The 18,219-nt window shown below is 38.5% G+C and overlaps 1 protein-coding gene across 4 annotated transcripts in view; it reads left to right on the forward strand.

Annotated features, from left to right (window-relative positions):
* The window catches only part of cdk14 (cyclin-dependent kinase 14), an 891,964-nt gene that overhangs the window by 541,890 nt on the left and 331,855 nt on the right, over positions 1-18,219 (forward strand). For all 4 annotated transcript variants that reach the window (XM_039736967.1, XM_039736966.1, XM_039736968.1 and 1 more), the window contains one exon: positions 11,106-11,199. In XM_039736967.1, coding sequence (XP_039592901.1) covers positions 11,106-11,199 — 94 coding nt within the window. The remainder of the gene's footprint in view (positions 1-11,105; positions 11,200-18,219) is intronic.

Consider the following 18,219-nt stretch of genomic DNA (forward strand, 5'->3'; position numbering starts at 1 on the left):
GCAGCTCCCCCTGGCAGCCCCCACAGAACCCAACAGGGCTGTCCCGAACTCCCATGAAGCCCTGAGGAAATCCGTGGAGCCACAGCAACCCGGGGCTGCTGTCTAGCACTCGGAGGGAGGCATTATTCTGTGCACATCTGCTCCCCTAGTCCTTCTGGTATATTGGCCTTCTGACTGGGTATCCATTACACACTGCCTCAGTTGTCGTTCCAGTTGGCTTTTGTATTTGGTGACTAGGGTGGCCATAGTGTATGGCTTGTATCCTTGTTATGCTCCTCAAACCATTTTGTGACCACTAGTAACATGTGGATTAGAGGACAGTCAATCTGAAAGATTCCATTACCAACATGATTGAAATGCTACATCATAAAATAAAAGTATTGAGGCATGTAGAGTTCATTTGTCCAGCTCTGTATTTTCATTCATTCACTTATTGATTCATTTACTTTCAGCTGAGCAGACCTTACTGCTTTATGAAATGCATTTTTGGTATAATATGGTGTGTACATCACAACCAAAATATTATGTAGCAGCACTCTCAATGAAGTTCTTAATGGCCTGTCCTTACTGAAACTTCCATCTTAGTGCAAGTGAGTGCTGATGTTTTCATGAAGGTGCTCTTCAATGGACTGGCACCCCATTTCCATTCTGTATTGCAGTTAATATTTCTGGGAATGGCTTCAGCTTCAGAACCATATGAAGCCTAAACTGTATGAAACAAGTATTGAGGCATGTACAGTACACTTCATTTGGTGAGCACCATATTTTCATTTATTCACTTGCTGATTTAGTTCTTTTCTACTGAGCAGAACACTGCTTTATAAAATGCACTTTAGGTGAAATATGGTTTATACATCACAAGCAAAACATGCTGTAGCATCACTGTCAGTGAAGTTCATGATGGGCTATTCTTACTGAAACTTCTATCTCAGTGCAAGTGAGTGTTACTGTGTTCAAGAATGCGCCCTTTAATCGAATGGCAGATCATCTCCTTCCAGCATTGCATTTAATAGTACTGGGAATGGCTATAGCTCCTCTTGAGTCTTGAGACTAAGTAGGTTGATATTAGGAATTATTTCTATTCAGATTATTCCCTATCAATGTATTTTGTATTCATTTTCTTTTTAGAACTATGGAGGTTCTTTTACTATTTACTAGGATATGAAGTCATCAATTTATTTCCATTTTTATGGACCTTTTTCAGGATTTTGCACAGCTTGTTACATCGCAAATTATGAATGGCAAAAAAAAATCTTCAGTAGGAGAGGAGCTCTGTATTAATAGAAAACATTCATCATAAATGAGGTTTTTGTTTGTTTGACTAAGATTTATCTTGGCTCTCCGTGCTTAATGGAGCTGTAATCAGAGTAAATGATGAGTGGCAGCAAAGTCAATACCTTTCTTTTCACGGCAGTGAAGGTGACAGACAAAGTATAATTCCTTTAATCCCCTTCTTTGTTAAAAAGCTCCCAGGGACTGGTTCCAGAGACTGCTCATTGCATTGTAGACGATGCAAAATTTGTAACATTTTCTAATTAAAAGACATTTGTAATAAGTGGATCATTTGCATTTTAATGAAACTGCATCTAATTTTGGACAGGTATTTAGTTTATTCCACAGCGGCTGTACAGTAGAGTTATGTCTTCATTTGCATGAAAGGATTTAAGTCATTAACATTACTGGAAAGAAGCTGGATCTGATAGAAATGGTAATTCTTAAAAAAAGATAAAAAGACACATGCCGAATTTGTTTCATTATAGGAGCAAGTCAATAATTGCATTTCTTTTTTCCAAGCTCACCCATGCAGGCAAGCAATTTTTACTGTATGTTAGAAGTTTTTTTCTTTCTCATTAATAGTTATAACTAGAAAGGAATATACAGTACAACTATGATTTAATACAAAACTGCTTTCAAGGGTATTATATTACAAACTGCATTATAAAAGAGAAATACAATTTTTAACCAATCAGAGTATCAAAAGCTAATATCAGTATTGGTAAGACCATTATTCAGCAGCGGAGCCCCAAATAAAACAGCATATACAAAGTGATTGCACACATTAATACAGTGTTGACAGACAGGTAGTAGAATATCAAGGTTTTCTCCAGAGGTCACTCATGAACTTAAATTCATCCATGAACTAAGACAGGACCACATTGACCTTGAATATTTAAAGGCACTGGCCTTGTGTTTTGCTGATTGATATGCCATAAGAAAGATGAAGAGAATTAGAAAAGTAGAGGCTTGTAATTTCAAAGACTGCTGTTTGGAATAATTGCTGCTCAAGAGGTGAATACATTTTGAGAGAGATGAAGCTGCACTGGATGTACATTGTATTTAAAGGAAATTTATTACCAAAAATATGTATTATTTAAATGAAAAAAAAAACATGCATACAGAGCAAATCTAAGGTAGAATGTTCAAATATACTATATTTACTAACATAAGAAAATTTTCCATAATGTATTTACCTTTTCAGGACATCTGCCTGCCTTATTTATACAGCACATTTTCATATAAACAGTGTAGCTCAAAGTGCTTTCCAAGAAGAAATAAAAATGAAGTTCATATAAAACATAAACACGATTAGGCAATAATATTATACAGTATGTTACAAAGAAAAAGGTTTGGTCAGATGTCCAGGTGGACAGAAAAAACAAATTAAAAAAAAATAGCTAGGTTGCAGAAAAAAACAAAATCTGCAGGGGTTCCAAGGCCAAAATCCTGTCTTGCCCCAACTGGGCATTCTACCTAACATTGAATTTCTAAATCAGTCCTCATGGTTTACAGCAGGGTTACTCAATTACACCTTAGTGGTTACGGGTTTTCATTCCAACCAGTTTGGTAATTAGAAGCCAGGCCTAAGTGATAACAAAACTTGAAATTTAATTATATGCTTCATAATGTATGCACACAGGTTTAAATGGAAGCAGGTTGACTGGAGAGCGGGGGGTTCCTGTGTTATTTGCACCACATTTTAACTGATGGCTGGTAAGAAAACAGGCAATAGTTAAAACCTTAATGCAGCAGTTTAAAACTAAAATCGGCAATTAAGGGTTCTGAATTAAAACTAAGCCCAAAAAATATTGTGTTATTAGTAAATAAACAGGTTCAAATTAAGATCGAAGTTAAAGTGAAAACCTGCAACCACTGCGGACCTCCAGCACCATACTTGAGTACCTCTGGTTTACAGGCTTCACATGGAAGAATTTGATTATGATGATCATGTGGATATCTGGGACACCCACCATTCAATCCATGAACACAGGGGGCAGCAATGGTACCTTGGTCAGGTGCCACCACAGAAGAATCAGAAAAGGCAGCAGGGAATATTACAGTTAATGTATGGAATTGCGGAACCCAGAGGAAAATGATAACTTAATGTCCATATGGACTAATAGGGATGCAACTAAAATGTAGCTACGAAAAAGCCATTTTAAAATAATGGGTTTTAGCAGTTTTTTAAACTGTTCTACAGTATTAGCCTGGCAAATTTCTGTTGGTATAGTATTCCAGATTTTAGGTGCATAACAGCAAAAGGCTGTCTCATCAGTTCTTTTCAGGTTGGCTCTTGGTATTATGAGCAGACACTTATCTGAGGTTATGACTTGGAGTTTAAGGGACAGACATTCTAAAATATAGGATGGGGGGTGAGATTATTTAAGGCTTTGAAAACCTTTAGTAGTATTTTAAAGTCAATTGTAAGTGACACAGATATGGAATGTAACAACACTAGAACTAGTGAGATATGCTCGGATTTTCTTTTTCTAGTTAGGATTCTTGCTCCTGCATTCTGTACTAACTGTAACCGATTGATGTCTTTCTTAGGTAGTCCTATTAGGAGTGCATTATGGTAATCTAGATGACTGAAAACAAAAGAGTGAACTAATTTTTCAGCAACTTGCAGTTATAAGAGGTCTGACTTTAGCTATATTCTTTAAGTGAAAAAATGCCATCCTAGTAATCTGACTAATAACAGATTTAACGTTTAGGTCAGACTCAATAATTACCCCTAAATTCTTTACCTTTGACTTGACATTTAAGCTTAAGGGATCACATTTATATCTAATACCCTTACTATGTCCATTTTTGCCAATAACTAAGATTTCTGTTTACTGTTTTCTGTCCAGTGCTGCCTCACAACCCTGACTTGAATTAAGTGGGTTTTAGAATGTTATATTATGCTCTGTTATTTCTTTCTCACCTACCTATACAAGTAGTATATGATACTATTCTTATGCATTCTAATGCACTCTGAAGGTCACAGTTTTATGAAGCTAGAGATACAACATTATGTGTAAAGAGCAGTGGTGCTGTTCTTAGGTACTCGAACTAACTACTCACCAATTCTTATTTGTACCATGATATTGTGCTAATAAAATTATGATTAGCAGTGGAGATTCACTATTGTTCAAGTCCAATGAACATAATTAAAAGACTGTCTAATCCAATATGCAAACACAACTAATTCTTCACATACAGGAATTGAAGAGCACACAGCAGCAAACCTGGAACTCTTGAAGCACCTGAACACTTGAACCCCTGAAGTGCATATGTAGCACCTTCTACACCATATTGCAATTTACAAATCCAAGCTTTTCTCAAATCGCACAAAATACATATACAGTGATCCCTCGCTATATCGCGCTTCGACTTTCGCGGCTTCACTCCATCGCGGATTTTAAATGTAAGCATGTCTAAATATATATCATGGATTTTTTGCTGGTTTGCAGATTTCTGCGGACAATGGGTCTTTTAATTTATACAAGCTTTCTCAGTTTGTTTGCCCAGTTGATTTCATACAAGGGACGCTATTGGCAGATGGCTGAGAAGCTACCCAATCAGAGCACGTATTACATATTAAATAAAACTCCTCAATGATATACGATATGCTTCCTGCGCAGTGCTTCGCACATTTGAAATCTCTAACAGCCCTTATTGATTTCTGATTGTTTGCTTTTCTCTGCTCCTGACGGAGGGGTTGTGAGCAGAGGGGCTGTTTGCACAGAGGCTGTTTGCTTAGAAGATACGGACGCTCCTCTAAAAAATGCTGAAAAGACTACCTTCACATCGATCCCTTCATTGCGGCGGCTTTATCGTGGTGCTTCATTTACTTAAAAGCCCAACAGCCCTATTGATTTTTGTTTACTTTTCTCTCTCTCTGACATTCTCTGCTCCTGACGGCGCTCCTTTGAAGAGGAAGATATGTTTGCATTCTTTTAATTGTGAGAAAGAACTGTCATCTCTGTCTTGTCATGGAGCACAGTTTAAACTTTTGACTAAAGGGTGTTATTTCATGTCTAGAGGGCTCTAATAATGTTTAAATCTTATTTAGAAAGTCATAAACAGGTTTTCTATGCTCTAACTGCAAAAATATTTATAAATAATGATTTATAAATAAAGAATCCTACTTAGTGGAAATTCATTTATCTGTCTGGAGCCAATTAACCTCGATAAACAAGGGTTTACTGTATAACTGTGCGGAGAATATTTATAAACAGTGTGGGAGAGTTTCTAAGGACTTAAAATATATAAAAATAACCATACAAACATATGGTTTCTACTTCGCGGATTTTCACCTATCGCGGGGGGTTCTGGAACGCAACCCCTGCAATCGAGGAGGGATTACTGTAGACAGAATTGACAAATGACCCCTAAAATATCTGTACAGATGTAAAATGTTGGTCCATTGCTCCATAGCCAGGACTGAATCCATGTTCTTCCTCCTGAACCTGAGGTTCAACTATCAGATGGAGTGTCTATTCCAGTACATCAGTATGTCTTTACCAGAGAGGCTGAGGAGTATGGTTGTTTGGTAATCAAAATACACACCCCAGTTACTCCCTGTTTAAAAATCAGAGATACCCGTTATATACTGTATGTGTGGTACTTAAAACTCTTTCATGATATTGACTGTTGTTTATATTTCTGGTTGGATCTGTCTCGCTCCTGCAGTCCTTGCCACAACTAAGCTTTTTAATTACCTTGGTGACTTCTGCCACAGAGATGGACATAGCCTCAGCCAATACTTTCTGTTGCTACCACTTCTAAGGAGGGTTTAGGAGTTCCTCAAAATTCTCCTACCACTGTTCTTTGCAGATTGAGGTCAACATTTTCTGACAGTTGCGGAGAACAACTTGGGCAATATCTCATCTACTGTACCCATTTCCTGTATTTAACTTGTTTGTCTTTCAATGCCATCCGAAGTCATTCTTCATCACCTCATCAAATTGTACCCACACATTATCTCTTGCATTTGCAACTACTGTAACTGGTGTTCTTTTTGGTCTGAGTGTACCTTTCAGTCAAATCTTGATACCTTCCTTTACAGAAGGTCTCTTTATTCAAACATATTCTCCTGTTATAGCTGGTGTGCTCCAACATGCCCTAAGATTGTCACCATGACAGTCACCAACAACATTCTAATCAAGACTCCTTGTAGCTGCCTCCATGACTGAACTGTTGAACATGGCCCATTCAGACCCCATGACCCTGATATTTTCTGAGCTGTAAGAGAAGGTATCTCAGAGGGCACAGTTAAACTCTTCCTGTACAAAGGAATTCAACAAGTTATACCCAGCAAACCTTTAGAATTCTTTGGGATTTCCAGATCTCTGTAGTACATTTGCTCTGTCCACCTCAGCCAGCTTACCACCAATTTGTTCTGACTGTTCAACACCTCCTTTTACCAAAGTTGCCAAAACATATAGATTCCAAACGGATGACAGAATTATAAAGTTGAACATTGAGTTTTCACCCAAGGTCGATCTGGTGCTACTTACACTCTCTAATGGCCTATCAGTTTGGCATCCTAATAATGTGTCCTTACTGTCCTACCCTAAAAAACTCAGAAATAGTAAACATAAAAAAAATAATTTCTTGGTACACAGCATATATTGTTTACAAATATTTTCACTTTAAATTGTCAGCATATATTTAAAAAAATTAAATAAAATAAACTTCCAAGGTTGCATGGCTGCAGAGCAAAAAACTGCCTCAGTCTTTATTATTGAAAAGTATAACAGCACATTTCAATCAGCTGAGCACTTAGAATAATTCATAAAATAGAAACTTATTTTTTATGGTGACACTTCACTTAGTCTTCTTATTGTTTTATGTTCATTCTCCAATTTTGCACTCTTTCATTCTACTGAAAGTGAAAACAACCCATAGGGAAGCTGTGACACTCTCAACTTTCCAAAGATGATCTCTGACTTGGCATAAAGCCATTTCAGCATTTAAACGTTAAAGAAAAATTACTTTTTTCAATCAGCAGGAAGCAAAAAATGTTAAATTAAGCAAAAAACAATATTTTTATATATAAAGTAAACAGTTTCATAAATGACAGCATTACTGACACATTTTACAGATTATGCATGTAAATTTTAGGCAGCATTATGGACTGAGTATAATGTTGTTCACATCACCAATCTGCTGTTATTTTTGCAGTCCAAGCAACACACATAGAAAAAATAAATGCACTGTATTCACTTTTGTTTTGCTACGTGTGCATTGTCTCATTGCCTCTGCACTCTGCACACATTAGTGTCTGTCTCCTTGACCTCCTACTCTTTCCTTTCACCCCATACAGTTTGGTATGCAGCAGACTTCTGTTTGGGCAAGTAGCTTGTTTGCCATGCAAAGTGATGTGAAAATGTTGTCAGCAGTGAATTTTGTCATATTACCTGTGAAAGGTTCAGTGGGTCACATCACCAGTCACATTGTGTATCCCTAGCAATCGATATATATATATGATGCATGATGCAGTGCTGCACAAAGATTGTCAAGAGTCTGATAAAGCAGCAAGTCTATCAGCCAGCATCAGTTTTACATAGGGAGAGGAGAACACACGGGATGGCACATTGTGAATTGACCAATTCGTGAGTGAATGCAGCTTACTTGTTATGTTTTCAAAGACAATATTTGACAAATACAATAAACAGTTTTCTTTATGTGTGTATGCATCTGCTATCAAAACATATATTTGATTAAATACGTGTGATTTTCTGTCTATGTAAGTCAATACATGTGCCATTGTGTTAAAATTTCTGTATAGCTTTACTCAAATAATATTTTTTTCCCTTAAAAGACACCACATTTAGGGTCAAGTACCATATTGCAATGGTCCTTCAATTTTTCACAAAGAAAGCACGCTATTTGTTCTCACATTTGCATTCATCATCAGGTCTTCCGTGTCTGATAAAGCTTTGAGAGTGAGCTGCCATTCACTGCTATGCTCTTCACTCGTGGCTCAATTGCTCTTTCCACCATATGCCATTTTGCATGTTCTCCCTTCTCCATGTCAAATTCATGTTGGCTGTGTTCTTCATTTTCCATGATGGTGAAAAACATTGAAATGCCATTTCAAGCGAGGTTATTACTGTTTTTTACCTAACTAAACTAAGAGGAGCGCTGATGGTTTTCTGATCTGTGTTCTTCTTCATCTTGTGTAGTGAAACAATGTGAATCATTATAAGTGTGATATTTTTTCATTGGTTATTGAAGTGTTGTGTGCTGAAAATAGATATCAGCTCACATCTGGGGAATGATATTTAGGATTGGCAGTGACAGTGGCTGGAGAGGATTTGAAAAAGATATGTAAATGCAGTCGAGTGTGACACACCTAAGGAGAGAGACAGCAATTCACACCTAAATACTAACATTCAATTGTGTTGCTTGTAGTGGTAGTAGGGGATCTTTCGTGTAAAAAAGTGAAGAAGAACATCAATCATGTTTTTTGAATGGAATTTTAGAGTTGCAACAACTTGGGCATTTGATGTGCAGCAATTTCTGAAAAGTCCCAGAAGGACAGGAGCATGACATTGCACACTGATAAAGTCATTAAAGATTTAATAATACAACACTAATTAGCATTGAATGTGGCACTTCTAGTGTTAAATACTGCATAATGATTTAATAGGTACAAACACACCATCCTTCTTTAAATGTTAAAGTACAAGTGACATGGAGTTAGTATGTCTAGTACTGCTGCCTCACACCCTCAGTGACCCATCTCAGTGTAAAGTTTCCATGTGAAGGAGGGCTTTTTGAGAGTACTGTGCTTTTGTTGCATATCTTTAACATACCCAGATATGGTTAAATGGAGACTCTAAATTGTCCTGGTATAAGTTAGCGTGTGTGCTTGTACAGTCTGTTTTGAGCAAGATGATGCCAGAATAAGACCCAACTTATAGTGACCAGATAATTAAAACAGAGGAGATGAATATTAGTTTGCATATAAAGTAAGTATAAGAATTTCCATGCAGCTTACATTGAGGCCCTGCACATTTTTTCGACTAAATGTTTCTGCTAGGGGTGTAAAATTGGACAGTTGGTGGTGGGGTATAATTTATCTTAATCTGAGACTATAGTGACAGTAGGCTTCTTTTTCATTTCCCTGTGTACTGTATTGTACTGGCAAGACTCCAAATTGAACTATATTCTCATTTCAATGGGCACTTCATTTCTGCTATTTAAACACTGTTAGCAGTTTTAGGGCTTTTTCATTTATATTCATTATCATCTCTATGACTTTTCATGGAATTAACTGTGAACGTCTGCCAAATTTAGTTAGGTTTCTCTTTCTGCATTTGGATACAGATACAGCATGTTGGAGAACAATGAGTGTATTTGAAAAGCTGTACATATGGATCCCCAACTCATTAAACCAGTTTTACACTCCCATACATATATTTATGTATTTATTTATTTTTCAGAATTTGTCTGCTTTGTGCTATATCTTACAGTGGATCTGCTTATACCTTGTGTAGTCAGACACTCTGTAATGTTTATAATGAGCATCTGTACCATAAGAGGTCATTGATAATCACTGCTTACTGCATTTTGACTGCCATTTGACACACTGACTGACAGTGCTGGTGGCTGCACAAGTGTTTTCCAGGTATGGCAAGCTCAGCTGTAGTCTCTGCCCAAGTTTTTCATTTTTCCATTCTGTTATGGTATGACAAGTATGAGACATCAGATAAACAAGCCTCTTCTTATCATTTTGACCTCGCTTGAAACAGATAATTCACTGCTTATTCTGACTCCCCACTTCAGCTGGCCTCTTGCAGGCCCTTTCTGTAGCCACCAACATTTCTTGTACCTTTTAACTAATTTTCATTCCTTGCTTCTTTTATTTTCTAACCGGCCCTCAACCGGAAGGTGCTCTCCCTTCTCTTTCCTTTTGGGTTATTAAATACTGGTGGTTTCTCTCTGAGCTCAATTAAAAAGAAATATGCTACATGCCTTTATTTAACTGTTTACTTGGCATACCTGATTCGTGTAAAAATTCACACCAAGTTTAATGCTTATAAAACTTCATGCTAAGTTTATATCTATTTGTGCCCATACATGACTTTTTATTTTCTATTAATAATAATCTTATAGATCCTGATAGCTGGGTTCTGTTTCCGACCCTGTCTTTTTTGTGCTGAATTTGCAGTCTGTGGGTATTTCATACCATACCTGAAAGGTTAACTTTTGGTTGTGCGAAAGAAAATGTAACTGCTTGCAAAGCTATTAAGTGTTAAAAGCTAACAAAGTTGTTTTGCAATAACGGCAGGTTATTCATACAGGCGTTTGTCATAAGACAGGCTGCAGTTAGCTGACCTCGGACAACTTCCTTTTTGAGGAATGTGTCTGTTACAAGAAAGATGACCTTTCCTTCTTTAGGGCCACTCTGACACATACACAAAACAGAAATGGTTGGCTGAATTGTGCAATATAAGATGAAATACTATTATGCTTTTTGATAAGTGAGGGGAAGGGGATGGGAGGAAGGAAAAAATAAAAAGCCAACTGAAAAGCGGAAATTCCCTCCTTTGCCTTGCAACGCATGAATCTTATGTACTCACCGGTGCCTGAATAAAGACTGATTGATTGAACTATTCCTGTCTTCCTCAGGGGTTACTTCCACAGTTGTATATTTGCTCCTTGATCTTGTAATGTTTAATCTGAATTCAGAAAATAATTGAGTAATTCAAAATTATTTTGAGGAAGAAAGATATTACTGAAAATATCTAACTGAAATTTGGCTACATACTGTTTGCATATATTTCTAAAAACAAAAGTTCAGTCTGTTTTTGTGCATATTTCTCTTTCAGGGGTGTGGGATGTATCTTTGTAGAGATGATCCAAGGAGTCGCTGCATTTCCCGGAATGAAAGATATCCAGGATCAACTGGAAAGAATATTTTTGGTAGGTTTGTCTTTTGTTTTTGTCCTATAAATTGAATGCAATTGCTTTCACACAATGATGCACTCTGAGTGCTGCATTTATAGTAAATCTGAGGAATATGTAGATATATGATGTTTTTCCTCTATCAGTTCAGATTTTTCTATAAAAGGATTTGCTTTTAACAACCTTATATTCTCAGTTACTTAACAATAAGAAACAAAAGTAACATACTACCTGTAACGGCAAAAAAATGTAAATAATGGTGGCTACATAGTCTAAATTATTGGTGTTTAAGGAGAACTTTCCTCTTGTCCTTTCTAGCTCAAAATTGGGAGTCTGAATCAGTTAATTTTGGATTACAGAATGATCAGCTGACTAAATATTACTACTCCTGACTGTATCACTAGTTACAGCATTTATATAAATTCAGTTAAATGTCATTCTCGTGAAAGACACTTTCACTTGTAATCAAAGTGAACTACACACTCATTACAAATCTCTTTAAAGAGTGTCTTCTCACAGTGCACCATCCCTGGACAACACACCTACAGTACATATAGACATGTGAAAAAGTAAGTACACTCCATGGAAATTGACATATTTGATCAGGGCAAACAGCTGATCATCATGCAAACAGTGTCTACAGATAAAGGTGATATACTTTGTGGTAGATAGGGGGCGCTCTCGCTCCCTTGAACCCCTGTCCACAACTCCAGACACCAGGTAAAAGTCCAAACCTTGATTTTATTCAATTTCCACAGTGCACAAAGCACACTCTTCACCACAATACTCATATAAATCACAAATACTACACAATAAATCAATCCTCCACTCCCAGACGCGTTGCCACCCTTCCACCCAGCTCAGCTCGCCATCTGGGAGCTCTCACAGTCCTTTTATATTCCCTGACCCCGAAGTGTTCTCCATCCCCAGTCCATGTGACTCTTAATCACTTCCGGGGTTCAGGTACAAGTTCTTTTCTTCATCCCGGAAGCCCGTCGCTCTTCCTATGATGACCTTCCGGGTCATAGGGCACGAAGAAGTCTTCGGTCCTTCGTGCAGCTCCCTCTTGTGGTCCCCATGGCATCCAGCAGGGCTGTGCATAAAGACTCCATTGTCCATGATGCCCTGCTGGTCTTCTGGGGACCTCCATGCTGCAAGGAGGGCTCCACCTGGCGGCTTGGGGGTATTGGCCGGGATAAACTGCCGGCCATCCTCCACAACTTGAATAATAACACAAGGAAAATTTGCCTTTTAAATTATTTATTCAACAAAAATGCCAGTAGATGTAAAGGTCTACAGGGGAAAAAGCAAGTACACCTTTGACCTCAGAAATTTATATTGCCTCCATTAGCATGAATTACTTATTGTAGGTGTTTTGTTTAACTTTCCACCAGTCTCTGAAATCAGTTCAATGAAATATGAAAAATACATTTATCTATGGAAAATACATTCATTTGCAAGATGTTTGTAGGTTTTCTTGCTTGTATATGTTATGAGTTTTTTCTCCTGAAATGCTGTCCTTAGTTTGCACCAAAACATGTCTGCTGTTCCTTAGCTTAAACAGCTCTTATCTTTGATTTATCCGTCCAGATGCGTTGTTCCAGAAGGTCTGGTCTTTGTCTATATTTATTCTTGTTTTTGGAGAGCAAATGCTCTTGCACACCTCACATGTAGGTCATATTTGTGCAGTCTCTTTATGATTGTGTAATGCATGCACTTTGACACCAACTTTTACCAGAGAGACCTACAGATCCCGTAATGAAATTATGGGGTTCTTAGCAACTTGTTTTAATACTAAACAATCAGCTCCTGGGCTGAATTAACTGGGCTAGCCAATTCAGTACAAATAAGCAGTTTGAAATCTAAGTGACTTATAGAAGAGTTTCCTTACAGCAGAATGACTGATTTCAAATAATTTGGTGCTTTTTAAATTCCTTGCCAGACTCATAGTGATCCATTACTTTCTTTCTGAGGGCCTTATAGAGTTCTTTGATCTTGGCATGATGATATCACACACGTCAATAGCAAAGAGAACAATAAACCCAAGATATCTGATTTTTAAATAAGACAGTGTCCATCTACATACTCCCTAAGGGTCTACTCATTGGCAGATAATCTAGTTTAGATTATGAGAATGATTTCACCATTTCAGTTTTAACTATCATTTGTTCAAGTATATCACCTTCATCTGTAAGCACTGTTTACATAAAGATCTAATGTTTGCCTGCTCAGATATGTTGAATCAACTATTTGCATGGGTTGTACTTACTTTTTAACATGACTTTGTTGGAGAAAAGATACAGCTATTAATATTTGTTAATGAAATTCTAGTATACCAAACCATTTTATGAGTTATACTCCTGAAATAAACCTTCTTTTCTTTTACTTTACTCTTTAAGTTGATCTTGGGGCCAATGCTGCACGGAGTGTTTTTCCACACATTAAGAGTCTAGATACCTCAGACTTGATATGAAACAGAGCATTCCTTTGCTTTCTTTTTCTTAAAGCTCTGTCTCAGCAATAACTGAAAATATTCATGCTAAAATGTTTCAGCTTGTAAAAATGGAAGTAAAATTGGTGCTGATGGTGATGATTAGTGTTGATCAGTGAATTTAACCCAATGTTATTCGCTACGAATTTGCTGCATTCCCATTCGCCCTTGTTGGTCAAATTATTTATTGATAATTTGGCCAGTTTAGGGGAACTTTTTTACCCAGTACCCCATAATGCTTTGCAAGGCCAGCATGACATCCCCTGGAGCTGTAACAGCCAACATTGGATAGGACCAGCCCCCGAGTATATAATGCTGATCACTTCCATTACAGACTCTGTGGGACTTAATTAGTGGTAGAACAGATAAGTAAACAATGCAGGTTCTAAAAAAATTATTTTTATGAAATATATGCAGCATAAATAACAAATTCTGCGGTGGGTTGGCGCCCTACCCGGGATTGGTTCCTGCCTTGCGCCCTGTGTTGGCTGGGATTGGCTTTAGCAGCCCCCGTGACCCTGTGTTCGGATTCAGCGGGTTGGAAAATGGATGGATGGATGGTTTGTCACCAGATGCGCAAGTCGATCTTCAAGTTCCTCTTCAATATAAGAGAAGGCGCATGCCCTATGCATGCATAATTAGCCAAATAGAGATAAAAAACAAACCTTGAAGGAGCCTGATACCAAAACACAGGAGGCACTATGAAATAATAATAATAACGAAAGATTTAATACTATTTACAAGATGTTTCTATCTTTTAGATAGAAGAAAAAGTGAAAAACATCAGCACAGACAGTTTGGAGAGCCTTCAGTGCAACTTCAAAAAACAGAATGAGCAAACGGCTTCAATCATGACATCAGTCAGTCAGTCATTGTCCAACCTGCTATATCCTAACACAGGGTCACAGGGGTCTGCTATAGCCAATCCCAGCCAACACAGGGCGCAAGGCAGGAACAAATCCCGGGCAGGGAGCCAGCCCACCACAGGGCACGCACACACACACACCAATCACACACTAGGGATAATTTAGGATCGCCAATGCACATAACCTGCATATTTTTGGACTGTGGGAGGAAACCCACGCAGACACGGGGAGAACATGCAAACTCCACGCAGGGAGGACCCGGGAAGCAAACCCAGGTCTCCTTTCTGCGAGGCAGCAGCGCTACCACTACGCCACTGTGCCACCCTTCAATCATGACATACCTCTTTAAATTTTCTGCCTTTAAAAGACCTATGTATTTTTTCTGACTTTTAACTACGATTTCAACGTTTACTCTTTGGTTTGATGAAATATTCAATTGCACATCTCTGACTCTGATCTTTCTTCTTTGATCACATGGAGACAAAGTAGTGCGGTGGTTGGCACTACTGTCCCGCAGCTCAGGTTGCCTTTTTCGCTACAATAATCAGTCCAGTTTAGTTGGCAGATATTTCTCTAGCCCTCGGAGATACTTTAAAGATAATTGCACCATTATAATCCATTCAAATCTAGTTCAGTTAATCCTTTCCCATTGAATTCAATGCATTTTGCAGAGTTTGGCAATATTTGTGAACACTTGCGTGATTTCTCTGAACGTGAGGCAAAGCGAACACCTTGGAGTTCATTCATCTCTAGTGATGATCATAATAGTCAAGTCATCTTAACCACTTCTGCATGAAACATTGACTACTCTGTGTTTCTTTCAACAACAATGACAATAATAAGGTTTTATGCTTGCTTGTAAATTTTGCCAGAAAGCCAATTAGCAGAGTGTACACAACAATTTGCACGCCCCTGGGACGGAACCTTTTCTTTACAGTGCTATGCAGCCATAAATTTGGTCAAATTTAAAATTATCTCCAGAGCTCAATTCTAACACCAGACATCATTATAGACTAGGCCATCTTCCAGCTTACAGACCTGTCACCCTAATGAGTTTTGTCATGTGCAGAATACATTTTAAATTAATCCTCTGTAGGTGTAGATTAGCATTATAAATAATTTAGGAAGGGTGTTACGATGTCTGGAAGCCCCAAGATCACCTTTGCTGTCATTATTTGTTCTAAATTGCCATCATTTATTATGAAAAGATTTTCCACGTTGGTTTCCCAGGAATGTAGAGTAAATTACATCTCAGTGGTATGGGCCATGTAAATGTATTTAAAGTTAAAAATCTCAAGCTCAACACTGTTTACACCTCAGTATGGTACATGTTTTGTTTTTTTTGTTTTTTTGCTAAAGTGTGGGTTTTCATTCATTTGGCTTGTTATCACTCCATTAAATCGATGTTATCAATGGTATCAACTGCTGTACTGGTTGGAAGAAAGCACAGATAGTGGAAAAGATTTATTCCTATATCTTAACTTTTTTTTCTTAAGAGCAGCTTGTGTGCATATCTACTAAGCAACAGAAAGAAACAACTGCATTGTACACCAAACATCCTCAGGCTGTCAACAAGAATGAAGTCTGTGACTGATTTATTCTTGAGATGCCTTTTTTCCACTAAAAAACGCAAAGTAGCCTGAGATATATTGCACACTATGTTGGTCTTCAGTAATTTGTAACAGTGCCTTTTATTTAACATGTAAAGAATTACCAGAGGCACAGGGACAGGTACAATGAAGGGACACTGTGCATACCATGGTAGCTATGACCCCCGGCAAAGGTATTTTATACAACTGAAGTGTGCTTAGATGGTCTCATTAGAATGATGGTCTCATCAAAAGCAGGCTGTTCCATTGACTGATTGTTCTGGACAGCAGAACAATGACTGGTGGCTGTTGCACATTTGAGGTACGGCAAGACAGCACTGGTGTATAGCTGCAAGTTTCTGGTTATCCCAGTGGTGACCATTTTTTTAGGGCCAGATATACACTAACTATGAAACAAATACAGACTGGTAGACTACTCGCTGAACACACTGCTTTCAAGTGACATTAGGATGATCTGCATCTAAGGCACATGCATAGCGTTCTCCTCTTTGAAAGCAGTCTAGCACGTACAAGCCTGTGGAAGGACCCCCATTCAATAAAAGAGAATAATATTGTATTGTTGCCTGAACAAGGTTTTTATATGCTACCAATGGGATTTAAGGAAGTAACACTTAGCTCTCTCAAAAGAGGAAGTTGAGGTGCTTCCCTTCTCTAGTAGCTACACATCTGATGTGACATTCAGGAGATGGTTAAGTCTAACGGCAACAAGAGTTAGATAAGAGTGGCCTCATCAGCCAGTGTACAATTCTGGAAGACAAAGGCAGGTTGGGCTGTCATGGCGTATGGGAGCAGCTGATGGTAAGAACCCATCTGATGGTCTTCCCAACATTAAATACAACACATCAAGACTCATCCCATTCACCTGTCCTCGAGAGGTCTTCATTCAGTAGGCCAGCAATGCTACAACAAGCAGCCATGAGCTGAGTCACTTGGTGTAAAGTGGAGTCATCTTTTAAAGATCAGGCTTTATGGGGTCATTTATAGATGCTATGAAGAGAGAAGATTGTAAGATGATGTGTTGGGCCACAATGATATTGACAGTATGAGTTGTTAATTCCTGTCCAGATATTACAGTTAAATATCAGAGATTGATGAGGAAACTGCTTAAACAACTGTTGAGGCACCCTGTGGTATAGCGGGTCCACAGCTCACTGTGCAAAGGCCATTCATTTTAAATAAATGATCACCGCGCTCGCGGCTTAGCGAGGGGACGTTGGGCCATAGTGGACCGTGGGGCGATCCGTAGGGTGTGGGCGTTTCTCACCAAGTGCACAGGTGAGGAACTGCCCACATTCGTGATTGTCCCATGGCTAATGCTGCAACTGCTGTGGCCCGCGTCATTTTAAAAACCGCGAGGCGGCTGAGGGATGGGAGGAGAAAAGAAAGAAAGGAAAGGAAAGAGGACAGAGGTTACCGGGAGCAGATGAGGAGGCAGGTCGGTGAGAGAGAGAGAGCCGCGAAGAGTGAGCAAGCGAACAAGCACTCACGGCGTTGGAGTTAGATGTCGCTCCCGCTGAGCGATCAGGTAGCGGGAGTGACCAAGGGAAGGCGACTGGCCACAGAGAAGCCATGGAAAGGCAGCGGAAGTTGAGAGACTTGGTGATGGAATCCTCAAAGTGGGCGAACTGACCGTTGTGGAAATCCAAGTCTCTGAGGCTGGGATGAGTGCTGCCTGAAGCCAGGGTTCGGGAGGTCTCCAGTCTCATGAGTGAGAAGTAGAGGGCAGCTGCAGAGAGCTTCTCGCCTGCTGTAAAGCCCAACCGGGAGAAGCAGGTGAGACGCTAGCACAAAAGAAGGCACCAAGCTTGTTGTTGTTTTTAAAAAACTGTTTCCTGAAGAACATTTTAAACCTCTCGTTTTAAAGGATTGTTTTTTCTATTTATTGATTTTAACCTTCTACGTTCTTTTATTGGATTATTTATTTATTGAATTTTGAAACTACTGCACTATTTATGAAACACTGTTTTGTTTTGATGGACAGTTTTAAATAAAAGCACTGATGCATTTTTTCAACCATCCCCTTGCTCAGATGTTTATTGCCTCCACTGACTAGCTCACTCGGCAACATTAC

This window comes from Polypterus senegalus, chromosome 15 (assembly GCF_016835505.1).
Source record: "Polypterus senegalus isolate Bchr_013 chromosome 15, ASM1683550v1, whole genome shotgun sequence".
NCBI classification, from domain to species: Eukaryota; Metazoa; Chordata; class Cladistia; order Polypteriformes; family Polypteridae; genus Polypterus; species Polypterus senegalus.